This window comes from Pantherophis guttatus, chromosome 16 (genome assembly GCF_059756535.1).
Source record: "Pantherophis guttatus breed Tessera chromosome 16, ASM5975653v1, whole genome shotgun sequence".
In the NCBI taxonomy this organism is placed as follows: Eukaryota; Metazoa; Chordata; class Lepidosauria; order Squamata; family Colubridae; genus Pantherophis; species Pantherophis guttatus.
In genome coordinates this window covers 20,240,542-20,254,280 of record NC_142078.1, presented here as the reverse complement: position 1 = coordinate 20,254,280, position 13,739 = coordinate 20,240,542, and the positions used below count along the sequence as shown (strand labels likewise).

Genomic DNA, 13,739 nt, shown 5'->3' with positions numbered 1-13,739 from the left:
GGTCCTGGGTAGAGGCTGCCTCCTTCGCTGAAAGAATTGCAAAGCCCCCCGACTCTAATTTTTCGTAGCCTCACTTTAACAGCAACAAGAAGTTTTGCTTGTGCCACAGACACCCCCCCCCTCATGTTTGCTTTAGTGTTATTATTTTCGTTCCTGTTTTCAAAGCACATTTGGAAGATGTGGGACACCAACATAGTAAAGTGTTTCTATAGCAACGTGCACTTTTTAAAGACGTCACCAAGACCGGTTGGATTGCTGGATTCTGGGGCTGCTGGAGGGAAAAAAAATCTCAGTTCTTTTGTTCTGAACAAGGGGGGGGGGCTTAATCTTTACCGAGATCTGTGGGTGCCGAAGTGAAGAAATATATACACCTATAGGAATTCACTCCCACCCGTCACTTTAGCAGTATTTGCCATTTTCTGTCCTGAATGCCTGCCTGCCTCTCTGCTTCTTTACAAAACCTTTAATTTGCTGGTGGCAATAAAAGCTGTTAAGAGGTGGTGCAGGAAGGCTCACCCTGCATTTGTCGAAGGCGTTTAAAATGAGAACAAATAAGGAACCAGCATTTGTTGCCGCCAGAAGCGAGACAGCATCCAGTTTAGGGGGTTCCATTAAGGAGGGAGAGGCTGTGTCTATTCGTCTGACAGCCACGGGACGGTTCCTAAGCAGCCGGCCCAGGAATAGCTCTGCTGTTTGGGGAATTATGCAGCGGCTCTTGAAAGAAAGTTCCATTGCTCAATCTGGAGGAGAGTGGCCAGGTAGACCAACACTCGGACCACTGCCCGGTCTGTACTGCCCACCAGGGACAAGGACATTCCTGCCCAGCACTTTATCACTGTAGGGAAGCCTCCTTCCACCCTTAGCGGGGGGGGGGTTAGAGACTCAAGGGGGTTCACTGTCTCCTCTCAAGGGAAAGGAAGGTGACCCACATTTTCCACTTCGTTCCCAGCTGCAGACGTGCACAAATTGCCCTGCTCTTCTGTCCCGTATGTCGAAAAATAATCTTCCCCCCCTCCCACTGGTGAGCTGTCCACCTGCTTGCCATCTTCTTTGGCTTTACTGGATCCTCTGCCTCTTCTTCCTCCACAGCCAGTCTATTCATTCCTCCTTCCTTTCTCCTCCCTCTAGATCCCTCCTTCCTTCAGTTGGGCTGCACCCCCAACCAGCCGAAGCATCTCCTTCTCGCCTAAAACCAGGTCACCTGCTTTTGGGTCGGTTGGCTGGCGAGAGCTGAAAACCAGGGAGGCGTCTCGGAGCTGGGGGGAGAGGGAAGCTGCAGAAAGGGAGGATGCACTCCCATCCTCGGGAAGGCAGAGGTCGGCCGCCTTAGGTGGCTCTTTCCTCGCTGAAGCCCCAAGGTGACCACCCACCCACCCACCCCACTTCCTTTTTCTTCTATTCAGATACGGGGGCGGCGCGGAGGGGGGGGGGCTATCTTCCAGAAGCCGCTGGCGCAGAAAGTGGGGGTGGGGGCTCCCTCAGGAGCGGGAGGGTTTGGCCGGGCGGGGGCTGGCTTTCCGGGGCCCCTCCCTCCCTCGCTCGCCCCCCTCGCCCCCGCCCCAGTCGACGTGCCGCGGCTGCCGCAGTGGCAGGTTGGCGGAGCCGCCGGGCGCCTCTCCCGCGCGCCCGACCGACCGCAGGGGGGAATTCAGCACCGCGGAGAGCGGCTCGCCCGGGGCGCGGGGCGCCATGCGGCTGCTGCTGCTGGCCGTGCTGGTCTGGTTCTCGGTGGCCCGCGCGGGCTGCGAGCCCAAGATCATCAACATCGGCGCCGTGCTGAGCACCAAGAAGCACGAGCAGGTCTTCCGCGACGCCATCAGCCAGGCCAACAAGCGGCACGGCACCTGGAAGATCCAGCTGAACGCCACCTCCGTCACCCACAAGCCCAACGCCATCCAGATGGCTCTCTCCGTCTGCGAGGACCTCATCTCCAGCCAGGTAGGCGCGGGTCCAGTCCCCCTCCCAGGGCTCGGACACCCGCCTCTTGCCTGCCCCTTGCTCCCCAGGAATCCGCCCCTCCCTCATCTTCCCCAGGCGGGCAGAGAAATGCCTGGGAGCCTCAGGAGCCAAGGAGTGGGGTGGGGGTGGGGGGTGGCAGCGGTGGGACCCTTTCCAGAAAGCATCCCAAAGCCCCCTTCCCTCCTCCTCTGCCCCACCCCAGGGAGAGCTGTGTGAGCATAATAGGGGGAAACTGAGGGGGGGGGGAATCAATCTGGCTCACATAATGCGCCAAGGCGGGCACGGGCATGAGAACGTGCGTGCATCTGGGGGCGGCTCTTGCAAGGCTGAGGGGGATTGAAATGGCAGGGAAATCATCGAATGGGAAGGGAGAAGTGCATTGCCTGCCCACCCACTCACCCCAGTTGCTGTGTGGCATCACTCGGGAGCAAGCACTCCCCCCAACCAAAAAGCTTCCCTGTATGCTTGAGCCCTGGTGTGCACAACCAATGCAAAGCAGCTGGACTTCTGTGGGCACAAACACAAGCTTTCTCACAAACAGGGAGGAAGGACCACAAAACCACACCTGCACACCCCTTGCAGGCTTACAAGTGGACAGTTCTTTTCTTTTAGAAAATGTAGTCTAGAAACTCAACACTGGATTAAAAATTAAGGGTACATGACATGCGCCCTCAAGGCCAATAAGCCTTCTTCTTAGAGAGAAAGATGGGGACCTAAATCCAGGCAACTGTCCTCAGGCAACTGTCCCCACAAGCTTGCTTGCCCGCCCCCCCCCTCCCATCTTGCTGTTTGTTCACCTTTCTGCGCAAGAGCCAAGGAAGGGGCAGGCAATAGGAAAAGAGGGGGGAGGCAATTGGGTGCAATTCTTGAAGCCCCCCCAACCCGAAAACAGCAGAAGAGTCCAGATTAACCGGACAGTCAACTGCCTGCCTGCCTTGAATCCCAAGGCATCCCAGCCAGCCTCCCAGGAACCACTCTGCATCTCATCTTTTTCACTTTGCTTCCACGGGCCCTGAGCTCACTGGTAACCGCCAAGAAATCCAGTCAGCGGGCCAGGAAAGGCCCTCCCAGAGAGCTCAGAAGGGGCTTAGCACAGTGGAGCCAGGATCCAACTCAAGGCCATGAAGCAGAAAGACCAGGAGGGCTCAGAGGCCACCACCAAGAATCTGACAAGCCAGATACTCCAGAAAGGCTCGAAGGAGCAGTTCTGGTGAAATGAAGTTCCTTGCCTCACAACTGAATAACTAAACGCAGCAGCAAAGGGAAGAATAGAATAGAATAGAATAGAATAGAATAGAATAGAATAGAATAGAATAGAATAGAATAGAATAGAATAGAATAGAATAGAATAGAATAGAATAGAATAGAATAAGGGAAGGGACCTTGGAGGTCTTCTACTCCAACCCCCTGTGTAGGCAAGAAACCCTGCACCACTTCAGACAAATAGTTATCCAACATCTTCTTAAAAACTTCCAATGTTGAAATATTCACAACCTCTGAAGGCAAGTTGTTCCACTAATTAATTGTTCTAAGCGTCAGGAAATTTCTCCGTGGTTCTAAGTCGCTTCTCTTCTTGATTAGCTTCCACCCATTGCTTCTTGTCCTGCCCTCAGGTGCTTTGGAGAATAGCTTGACTCCCTCTTCTTTGGGGCAGCCCCTGAGATAGTGGAAGATTGCTATCATGTCCCTTCTAGTCCTGCTTTTCATCAGACTAGACATACCCAATTTCAGCAGCCGTTCTTCCTATGTTTTTAGGAAGGCTGTGAGACAAACTATATAGGCAGGGCTAAACAAGGAGCAGAGCAAAGTTTGCCCATGGAGGAGGCTTTCAACCTGGAGAGGCCTGAAGAGAAGATGAGGAGAAATTCCTGAAGGAAAAGGCCATCAGTGGAGCTGCCTCTGCCTTCCTTCCCATGTTCTGGGCAGGATGCCTGTGAAGGCCAGTTGCTAGGGAACGCGAGTGGGAGCAGGAGACCTCCCCTCTTCTGCTCCTCACAGGCACCCAGTCAGAAGAGTTGATTTGATGGGCCTGGAGCGAAGGGAGGAAGGACGACCAGGGCAGCAGATGGAGGCAACAGGAAGGCTGAGACGGGAGCAGGCAGGGAAGGCGATGCTCGGTCTTTCACACAGCACCAGGAAGAAGCGGGATGTTCTGCAAGCCACTTACGGCTACAGCAGGCACTGCCTTTGGCAAAGGCTTGAGCGTCACTCTCAGCCACCACCACCCCTCCCCCCACCCCCCCTGCAATCTGGTTTAGCCTCATGCAGTAAGCCCACTTGTCTTTTTTACAGGGAACCGGAAAAATGAGCAGAGTCGTTGCGCTCCATGACATCCCTTCCCTCCACCCCCGGAAGACTCAGACCAAGGGCTTTCCTATAGCCCTGCAATCTGCCTAGGGGGCTGGATAAACTAGTGGTTTAACTTGATTGACAGTCATTTCGATCATCACGGGTGGTTCTAAACTTAATTTATGTATTATGCTAATTGGGGACTCTTTTCAAAATTGGCTCCCCCAAGGCAGCTGGATGGTGTAGGTCACAGAAAGAAAAAAAATCTGCATGCATTTGTTAATTCGGCCCACTGCAAATCAAAGGGACCGTTTGGTAGTCAGGCAAACGCTTGCCGTTACCCACAGGCTCCACGGACTCAAACAGCCCTTCCCTTTGGGTTGGGGCCAGGTTTTCCCCAGAGTGGAAGAGAAGACAAGCCAGCCCTCAACCCCATTCTTGCCTTGCCTGCTCCCCTTGCAACTGCCCCCTCCCCCTCCTTCTCTTTCTCAGAATCTCAACTGACTCTTTCACCTGAAACGGCCCTGGGGGAGACATTACACTTCCATGCTAAACGTGCGGTTAAATAAATCGTATTATCTAGCCTGCCTGTTCCAAGGGGACTCCTCCTGACCCTGTAAATGCCTTGGAAAGATTCATGTAACTCAGCAGAAGCAAAACAGCCTCAGGAAAGCTGACACTCCTCACGCAGGGTGGCTAGGAAACATCCGCTCCAGCTGGCCCCAATCTCCTACCCTGGGAGTTACTGTCCAGAACGTCCAGTGGGCGCCAGTTGGCGAAGTTGATTTTACCACCAGCCACCAGAATTTTATCGCAAGGATAAGATTTATCTCCCAAATCATGCCAGGAGCTAATAAAATATTGGTTTGTTTTACTAACAGAAGGCTAGTGAGAGTGAATTTCACAGGTAATACCAGTTCTGTCTGAGTTCCCCTAACACGGTCCCTGAACTAGTTCAGTTTTCTTGACTTGCATAAAACACCGAACTACAGCTTTCTGCTGTTTCTAGCCAAAGAAGTGTTTGAAATAATATTTTAAAATCCCAAATACCTCTACGATCAAGCAAAAAAGCTTTAAATGGAATTGTAATTCCATAACAAAAAGCAAATTACAATATTTCAGAAATGCAACCTGTCCTGCCCAAAAGAGACATTCAGGAGTTACTCTTTCATAAGTGGCTAACTAAGAAGAGTACAGGTAATCCTCGACCTACGACCACAATTGAGCCCAGAATTTATGTTGCTAAATGAGAAATGTGTTGTTAGTTTTGCCTCATTTTACGACGTTTCTTGCCACATTTGTTAAGTGAATCACTGCAGCTGTTAAATTAGTAACATGGTTGTTAAGTGAATCTGGTTTCCCTGTTGACTTTCCTTGTCAGAAGATCGCAATGTCCCCAGGAGAGTGCAACAGTCATAAATGTGAACCAGTTGTCAAATATCTGAATGTAAACCATGTGACCATGGGGATGCTGCAACTGTCATAAGTGTGAAAAATGGTCATAAGTCATTTTTTTCAGTGCCATTGTAACTTTGAACGTTCACTAAACTTAGAAATGCGATAAATTAAATTAATTTAATTAAATTAAATTAAACGAACTGTTGTAAGTCAAGGACTACCTGTATCATCTCAGAAACGCTGACCCTTCTCAAGTCCCTTCCTGTTTTGCCCCAGCTACGGACCCCAAAGAACGCAGCACACACAAAGTCCGTACAAACCTTAGTTTACTAATTAAGGACTACTACTGAGCTTTCTTAGTAGTTGTTTGAACACAAGTACAGTTTAAATCAGTCTTTTCTGAACAAGGGCTGTTAATTTAACTTCATTAACAGCTGACAAGAATCCAAAGAATAATAACTCAATTCTGAGGCATAGTATATCAGATAACCGTAATCTTACTGTGGTTGGCAGAATGGCCAGAAGCAATTTGCAGGAAAACTGACAAGAGAGAAACAAGAGTTTCTGGAATCAAGACGCGAAGGAATATAAACGAAGTTGTTTCCTGCAAATTGCATCAGTCATCGTCCTTCCTTAAATAGGCTAGGGGAGTGGCCAATTAGCCCCAAGCCTTACTCTCGAGGAGACCTCCTCCTGAGGAGCCACTCCTGCCTTTTAACAGCTCTGCGCCCCCGGGCATTGAGAAAAGGCTCCTCTCTTCTTCCTCTTCACTTATGGGAGCTTCTGGAGGCCCTGGCTGAATCCCCGCCTCTGGCACCACATCTTCTCCAGCCTCCTCATTGTCTGACTCGAGTGCCAGCTGCACAGGCTGCTGGCACAGCACCACACCAGCCTCCTCGCTGTCGGAATCAGCTACTAACTGCACAGGCCACCGACGGGCCACAACACTAACCTTATATTCTGTATAAGCGGGGGGTGAGGGGTGGGGTGGGAAGAAGCCGAACTGATTCAAAACAAGAGGACAAGACTAAGTCTCCACCTCCGGAACTCTAAATTGGCTACGTGAAGGCCTCTAAACACACACCAGTCTTGCACTGACAGGGGTTCTCTGCTTATCAATGCACGTAATTAGTTCTTAATGCCAGCTTTTGGTTTTTCCAGTTCCAGACAGAACTGATTGGCAAATGGCTGTGCAGTCTCACAAAGTATCTCCTCTCTTTAAAAAAAGCTTTTTTTTTCTATTTTAAACAAGAGCCAACAAATGGATCATGCTTTTTGTGGCATTTTGAAAGTACATTTTTTAAGTTTGGGTGACAGAGAAAAATCTCTATAGAACATTTGCTCATTTTGTAATAGAGAAATAACAAAGTCAGACAGAAGCCAGGTAAAGGCATGCTTGAAGAATGTAATTGCCGGACCATATTCACAATTCTGGAGGCCACTGTCCATTTCACCAGTCCAACTACTAGTATTAGCACCTCCTCAGGGTGCCGTTGGCCAAACAATGTCGACTGGCGACCCCAGGGGGAGAGCCTTCTCTGTGGGGGCTCCTGCCCTATGGAATGAATTGCCCACGGACATACGAAGGATCCCCAACCTCCACGCCTTCCATCGAGCTCTGAAGACCCTATTATTTCAGCAAGCCGGTCTGACGGGATAAGTGATTTTAAATTGGGTTTTAAAAGTGGTTTAAAATGGTTTTAATTGGAAGTTTTAATTTTGGCCAAAGATTGAATTGTTTTAATATGTTTTTTTAAATTTTGTCTTGTATGTTGTTTTATCATGGCTGTTCACCGCCCTGAGTCCTTCGGGCGGTATACAAATATAATAAAAACTAAAAAAAACTAAAAAAACTATTAGAAACAGCGTGTGTTTCTGGGGCAGAGACGGGGTCTCATGTGTGAAGCGGTGTCGATGTGCTGTATCCTACAGGTGTATGCCATCTTAGTGAGCCACCCACCAGCTCCAAATGACCACTTGACACCAACACCGGTGTCATACACAGCTGGGTTCTATCGGATTCCTGTCCTTGGGCTGACCACTCGCATGTCCATATATTCAGATAAGGTAACAAACTCATTATTATCATAACTAATACTACTGTTATTATTGCTGCTAATACTAGTGTGCATATATTATAGTAAGAGGTAGAATATTCTCTCACTTCTTGTGTTCCTTGTAATTTAAGTTCCTTGTTTCGTCCGTCCCTTGGAACAATTCTGAGCTCTCTTTTACACAACATTCCTTCAGATACTTGGAGACAACCATCATGTCTCCCTGTAGTCTTCCCTTCTCCACCAGAAACATGATGGACGGTGCCACCAACCTTTTCTTAGAAATTTCTTCCTTCCAAGCTCTCTGTCATCTTGGCTGCTGTCTTCTAGACATGCTGATGAGTTTCCTATTCCTAGAACTCAGAATAGGCAAGGCAGGCCATTGAAAAGACAAATGAAGAAGAGTCCTTGCTTACCATCTGAGGGTAATCTATAGATCTTTGCTGGTCAGCACATGGAAACAAGGTCTTTCCAAAAGCAGTTAAGCTTTAGAAAGATTTATCAGGGTAAAGTAAAAGGCTTACAAACCAGTCCCTGGAGAACAAAATAAAATCCTGGAGTTTGTTTTCTGGATTCCCTATAAAGACAGCCCCTTATGTGGAAAACCTTTCAACCGCCCAGCAATGTTGCCTTTTTCCTTTCAGACTTTTGGTTTGCTCCTGTCTTTCATTTGCAGAGTATTCACCTGTCCTTCCTACGAACGGTGCCCCCCTACTCCCACCAGTCCAACGTTTGGTTCGAGATGATGCGCTTTTACAAGTGGAACCATATCATCCTCATTGTCAGCGATGACCACGAAGGGCGAGCTGCCCAAAAGAAGCTGGAGACTCTCTTGGAAGAGAAGGAATCCAAGGTCAGTATCCCCCATGCTCCACTGCCTAAACTTCTGTGGATACAGCAGAACCTTTAAAACTCTCAGGCTTGTTGTATGTATGTAGAGCCGTATGTATGTAAAACACCTTCTTTCTTCCCATTGTTAACATGACTAACATCATGCTTTAAGCATCAACGGTGTCTCTTGAGTAGTACCTAACGAAACTTTGTACTCTTATTCATTTCACTTGCTTTACCATGGTCGAAAACCTTCTGCATAAAAAAAAAGAGAGAGAGAGAAAACATGCAAACAAAACCGGCAACAACTGTGAAATGAGGAGAAACATAACCTGGAGCTTTGCAAATCCCCATCTCTCAATGGCGAGTGTGCTGATAAGAGAAAGATCTCCAGAGTAGTAAGGAAGCTACCCAAGGCCTCCTGGTCTCTTGTGGGCCAGCTGGGGTCAGAGAGAGAGAAAGAGAGCATGAGAGAGAGAGAGAACGGAAGGAAGAAAGAGAAAGAGAGAGAGAGAGGAAGGAAGGAAGGAAGGAGAAAGGAAGGAAGGAAGGAAGGAAGGAAGGAAGGAAGGAAGGAAGGAAGGAAGGAAGGAAGGAAGGAAGGGGAAATGGTTAGCTGAGCATCTCAGATCCTAGCACGGCTTGTCCCTTCCATGGGCTCCCTGATTCCTACTGGCTCGGTCTTGCTAGAATACTTTGGGGCCAGGCTTGGTCCTGGACAGCAGCAGGATCCTTGGCTCTCTTTAGGATACTTCCAGTTACTTTCGCTTCCCAGCTTGCTGACATGCCTTTCTGCTACTCCCGTTCTCCACAAGCCTCTTCCACATTCCTTCTAAGTTCTGATCCCTTTCTACAGGAATTTATACTGCTAATCAATTTGCATCGTAAGACTGACATATCCGCTTTCATAATCAAGGTCAGAGAAAGAGCATCTTCTTCCACCCTGCAAAGCATAAAAAAGTCACCTTTATGCTGATACAACGGCTTGTAAGGCAAAAGGTTTGTTCCGTATTCCAAAAAATAGTAAATGATGGTGCAGATGTGCTGTAGCCTTTTCCTACTGGCTGTTATTAACACGCACTGGCTTCATGGCCTTCACTGGACTACACAGCTAATGGTTACCAGGCAGAGAAATCAGGGCAGTTTTCCCTCTGCAGTTCCCACAGCCTAGACAGAACTATGCAGACAGGACAGAGGTTGCTGTAAATACGGGTGGAGAGGGAGAATCACATCAGAATATTCCTCTCATTCAATAAATCTCTCTGCACACACAGACAACTAGTATAGCAAGTCGAGCTAAGTTGAGCTAAGAATTGCTGCTTTTCTATGTGTTTGTTGGTTTCCCTTTAATAAATCACCACCATTCCTGCTAACAGCTAACTTTTTGTTCAGGCAAAACTCAGAACAAGACAGATGCAATGGCCCTCTGTGGACAGGCAGAGTCCAGAATATGGCTCTGCCTTGGATCAGAAAAGGTTGCTCGTTGAGCCTCAGTCTTGAAGTCACTTTGAATGGCACACAGAATCTTTCATCCGTATGGAAGGGTCTTATTTAAAACTTTCTTTCCACACCCTATCAGAGCAACATAACCAAACCAAAGCCGCTATAAACTAAACCTATAGTTGCCCCAAGTTTAGAAAATGCTCTTCCAGATTAGAACGGAGAGGGTATTTTTAAAGAGCTTCCCAACTTCTACCAGATGCTCAGCTGGCAGAGCAGAAGGCCAGAGCAGAGGCTCCTGCAATGACTGGGGGATCCCTTCTTTTTTTGAAGCTTTGACTGCATAGTCCTAGGCAGGATTGTCCAAAACATCAATGCACTGGTGTCTAGCCAGTCCCAATAGGATTGCAACCCTCATGATTGCTCTGGGACGCTGACTCTTCTCTAAGGGGAGGTGGCTCGGCTCAGAGATCTCACAAGAAGCCCTGGCGATGATCCATGGCATGGCGTGGCATTTTAATGGCTTTAATGTACTTTCCGTGAAAGAGGGATTACGCAGCAGGAGGTGGTGGCGGAGTGGATTGGCCAGTCACCACAGTTCAGGAGGTGCTGCATTTTCAGAGCCAGGGTCCCTGTGAACCCTGGAACCAGCTGTGGAGGAGGGCGGTTTGGCCTTAGGAGTTTCAGACATACCTGATGGGGGGAAACCCTTCAGTTTATTCCACCAAAGCTCTTCTCATGCTTCCTTCCCTCTCTCTCTCTCTCTCCGAAAGCTGGAGAAGGCGATGAGAAGGAACGTCCCATTCCATCTTTGTGCATCCACCTCTCTTGCATCTGTCTGCATCTGGCCTCCTTTTAGCCCCTGAGGTCTTATTGGATGTCCGCACAGCCATCTGGAAAGCTGCTTATCCAGATCAGCTACCCAAAGAATCTTATCTTCTCCTCTGGCTTTCCTGGCTTCCAAAAGGATGCGGTCCAGGACAAGTGATCATGGTTGGCTAATAGATCGGGTTGAACATACCTATTATGGAAACTTATAATACTTGCTGTATGCTCCAATGCTCGACAGTGAGAAAGACGTAGCAAGCGAGAGGGGAGGCAAGATGGAGCCAGGTTCAGCTGGGGAGGGGCCAGAGGGCCCCCCTCTCTCCTGGGTTTTGCGTGCTCCAGGGTTATAGCGTTCCCTTTTCACAAACAGTGGAGAAAGAGTTGGATATTGGATTGCTTTACTACACGTCATTTTTTTTCAACTGTTTATAATATTCTTCTGTGTCTACATATTTTTTCTGTGCACATTATTCATCAGAGTAAAAAAAGGAACTATGACAGCCTCGAACAACTATCCTATGACAGCAAGCGAGGACCCAAGGTATATTTGCATGGACAATGCACGCCGCCCACCAACCTAACTAGCAAAATGATGAACTTGGCCACAGGCACAAGGAAAAATTAATTAAAAATCAGAATCAGAATCAAAAAAAATATGTACCAAGCAAGCGAGCAAACTCCATGTTTTTGGTAGCACGTTATTTTATGTTGGGATAAGTTTCGTTTGACCCTGAGAATGGAAATGTAGCAAGCCAGCCCTGGAAATATTTGTTTTGGAGACATGCATGTAAAGCAATAATCAACTTGCAAGTATTTTTTTTCTTTCTTTCTTGAAAAATTGAACCAATCCCTTCCTGCTGTCCTTTCCTTTCCTCTTCTCCCCCCACCTCCTGCCAAAAAGAAATGGTTCCTTGGCGTGAAACTTTCACTTTGATTCCCCACGTTCCCAAGATGAACCTTGTGCATTTTCAAAAATTTTGAGTTCCCCTGGTTTATTGTTTGGTTTTGTTTTTCTGAAAAACAACACTGGTTTGAGTTTTCAATTGCATTGCAAATAAACAAATATGTATCAATGATACTTATATATGCCTTTTTTCCTCTTTTCTCTACAAATGCACGCCTCTCTTTGACTCTTGAGTGACTGCATGCACAGTGCAAAAGTTTTTAAAAATTAAAGAGAAAACAGTATCGATTAATATCAAAGAAAGGGGGAAAAGCCCTAAGAGAAAAAAGAAAAGAAAGAAAAAAAAAAGAGAAAAGAAAAGAAAAAATAACTTCCCTCTGCCCTTCCTTTCCATGCCTAGCAGTGCTTTGAAAGAGGGATGGAATTCTCTTTCCTAGAAAGCATGGTTCTGACTCCGCTCTGCGGCCTTTGCACTAATCCCTCTCGCTCACACCCATTGCAGGCCGAGAAGGTGCTTCAGTTTGAACCAGGGACAAAAAATGTGACTTCACTGCTGCTGGAAGCCAAAGAACTGGAGGCTCGGGTGATTATCCTCTCCGCAAGGTAAGCCCTGCACCTAACCACCACCTGCCTTTCAGCGTTCAGGCCTCACACGCAGATGCTGCAGCCGCTGGGTGCAACGATGTCCGGGCCCCTGATTCCTGGGGGGCCCTCCTGTCCTGCACCACTGAGAAGCAGTAGAAGAGAGGTAAATGATGCACCAGATGGGAATCCAGCCAATGCCAGATGGGTTCCTGGCACAATCACAAGGGAAACCTCGGGGCTACAGACAGGACAGGAAAAAGCCACCCACCTGGCCAGGTGACCACAGCTTAGAGTCCAAACTCTAGGAGCTGTAGAATGGGAGCAGTCCCACCGGTACCAGCACTGCATTCCTTCCAGCAAGCAAACCCCTTTGGCTTCCTTTTGGGCTCCCTCATCCCACCCTCAGGAAACTGCAGAGTGGGAGGGGGAGGCCTTCTACTTCCCCTCTTTCTCCTCGGTGTTAGCCACACGCCATCAATTGATGGGGCTGAGGGCAGAGTCCAGCAGGTGACGCCCCCTGCCTAATATCAGTTCTGCCTTGATGTGACCCAATGATGTTCTCTGCCCTGAGACATGGAACAGCCAGATGCCCAGGCATGGCACAGGTGCCAGCAGTAGTCCTCAGGCAGACCAGAGAGGAGAGTAGTCCTCAGCCAGCAGCGGTTGCAGCTGCCCAAAGAGTCACCGCATCACCAGGGACAGTATCGAGATTGCAGGAACTGGTAGCCCCTTCCGTGCTTCACTGCTCAGACCATGCCTGGAATATCCTGTCCAGTGCTGGTCATCACCATACAAGGAGGGCCTCTGGAAGGGATCCATACCCTCTGAAGAGTAGTTAAGGGAACTGGGTGAGGAAGCTTCCAATATGTGAAGGGCCGTCCCAGAGAAGCGGGGCGCACGCATTCTCCACAATGCCTGAGGACAGGGCCAGAACCAGTGGTGGGAGCTTTACTGCGGGAGAACCAAACTCAGAATAAAGGGGGATTTCCTGACCTGTCATGCAGAGGAATAGTCTGCCACTTGGAGCCCATCACTGGAGGATTTCAAGCCAAGGTTGGGCAGCCATTGGTCTGGGATGGCCTGAGGATTCCTGCCCTGGAAAGGGGGCTGGACTAAAAGACTCTGAGGGCCCTTCCAACTCTAGACAATGATTCTATGGTTCCAAAGTCTGGATTTCTACCGGAGCTAAAATTAAAGTTGCCCACCGTTTAAAGTTCAAACTTATTTCTAAGAAATGTATTTCAATCCTCTGCACGTTTACTCAGAATGAAGCACCATTGTATTTAATAGCCTTACATCCTAAAAATGTAGGATTATAGTCCCAGTTACTTGAACATGTTAACTCCAACTCTAAAATTCTAAATTGAGGAGCCAAGTTATCTATTAGCTCTGAGATTATTACATAAAGAAATAAATTGCTAGATAAAACATACGATTCCACACTTTGCAGT

The 13,739-nt window shown here is 48.3% G+C and overlaps 1 protein-coding gene across 16 annotated transcripts in view; it reads left to right on the top strand.

Moving 5' to 3' along the window:
- The first annotated feature begins 1,545 nt into the window (after positions 1-1,545).
- Positions 1,546-13,739, top strand: part of GRIN1 (glutamate ionotropic receptor NMDA type subunit 1) — a 32,846-nt gene continuing 20,652 nt past the window's right edge. For 6 of the 16 annotated variants that reach the window (XR_015730130.1, XR_004594452.3, XM_034436292.3 and 3 more), the window contains exons 1-5: positions 1,599-1,938; positions 7,579-7,713; positions 8,377-8,553; positions 11,278-11,340; positions 12,206-12,306. Coding sequence is in view for 10 of the 16 variants with exons in the window: in XM_034436292.3 (XP_034292183.1) it covers positions 1,690-1,938; positions 7,579-7,713; positions 8,377-8,553; positions 11,278-11,340; positions 12,206-12,306 (725 nt within the window). In the remaining 6 variants the exon portion in view is untranslated. Of the gene's footprint in view, positions 1,939-7,578; positions 7,714-8,376; positions 8,554-11,277; positions 11,341-12,205; positions 12,307-13,739 lie in introns of all 16 variants that reach the window. The other 10 variants (XR_015730129.1, XM_034436293.3, XM_034436289.3 and 7 more) reach the window with 6 other exon arrangements.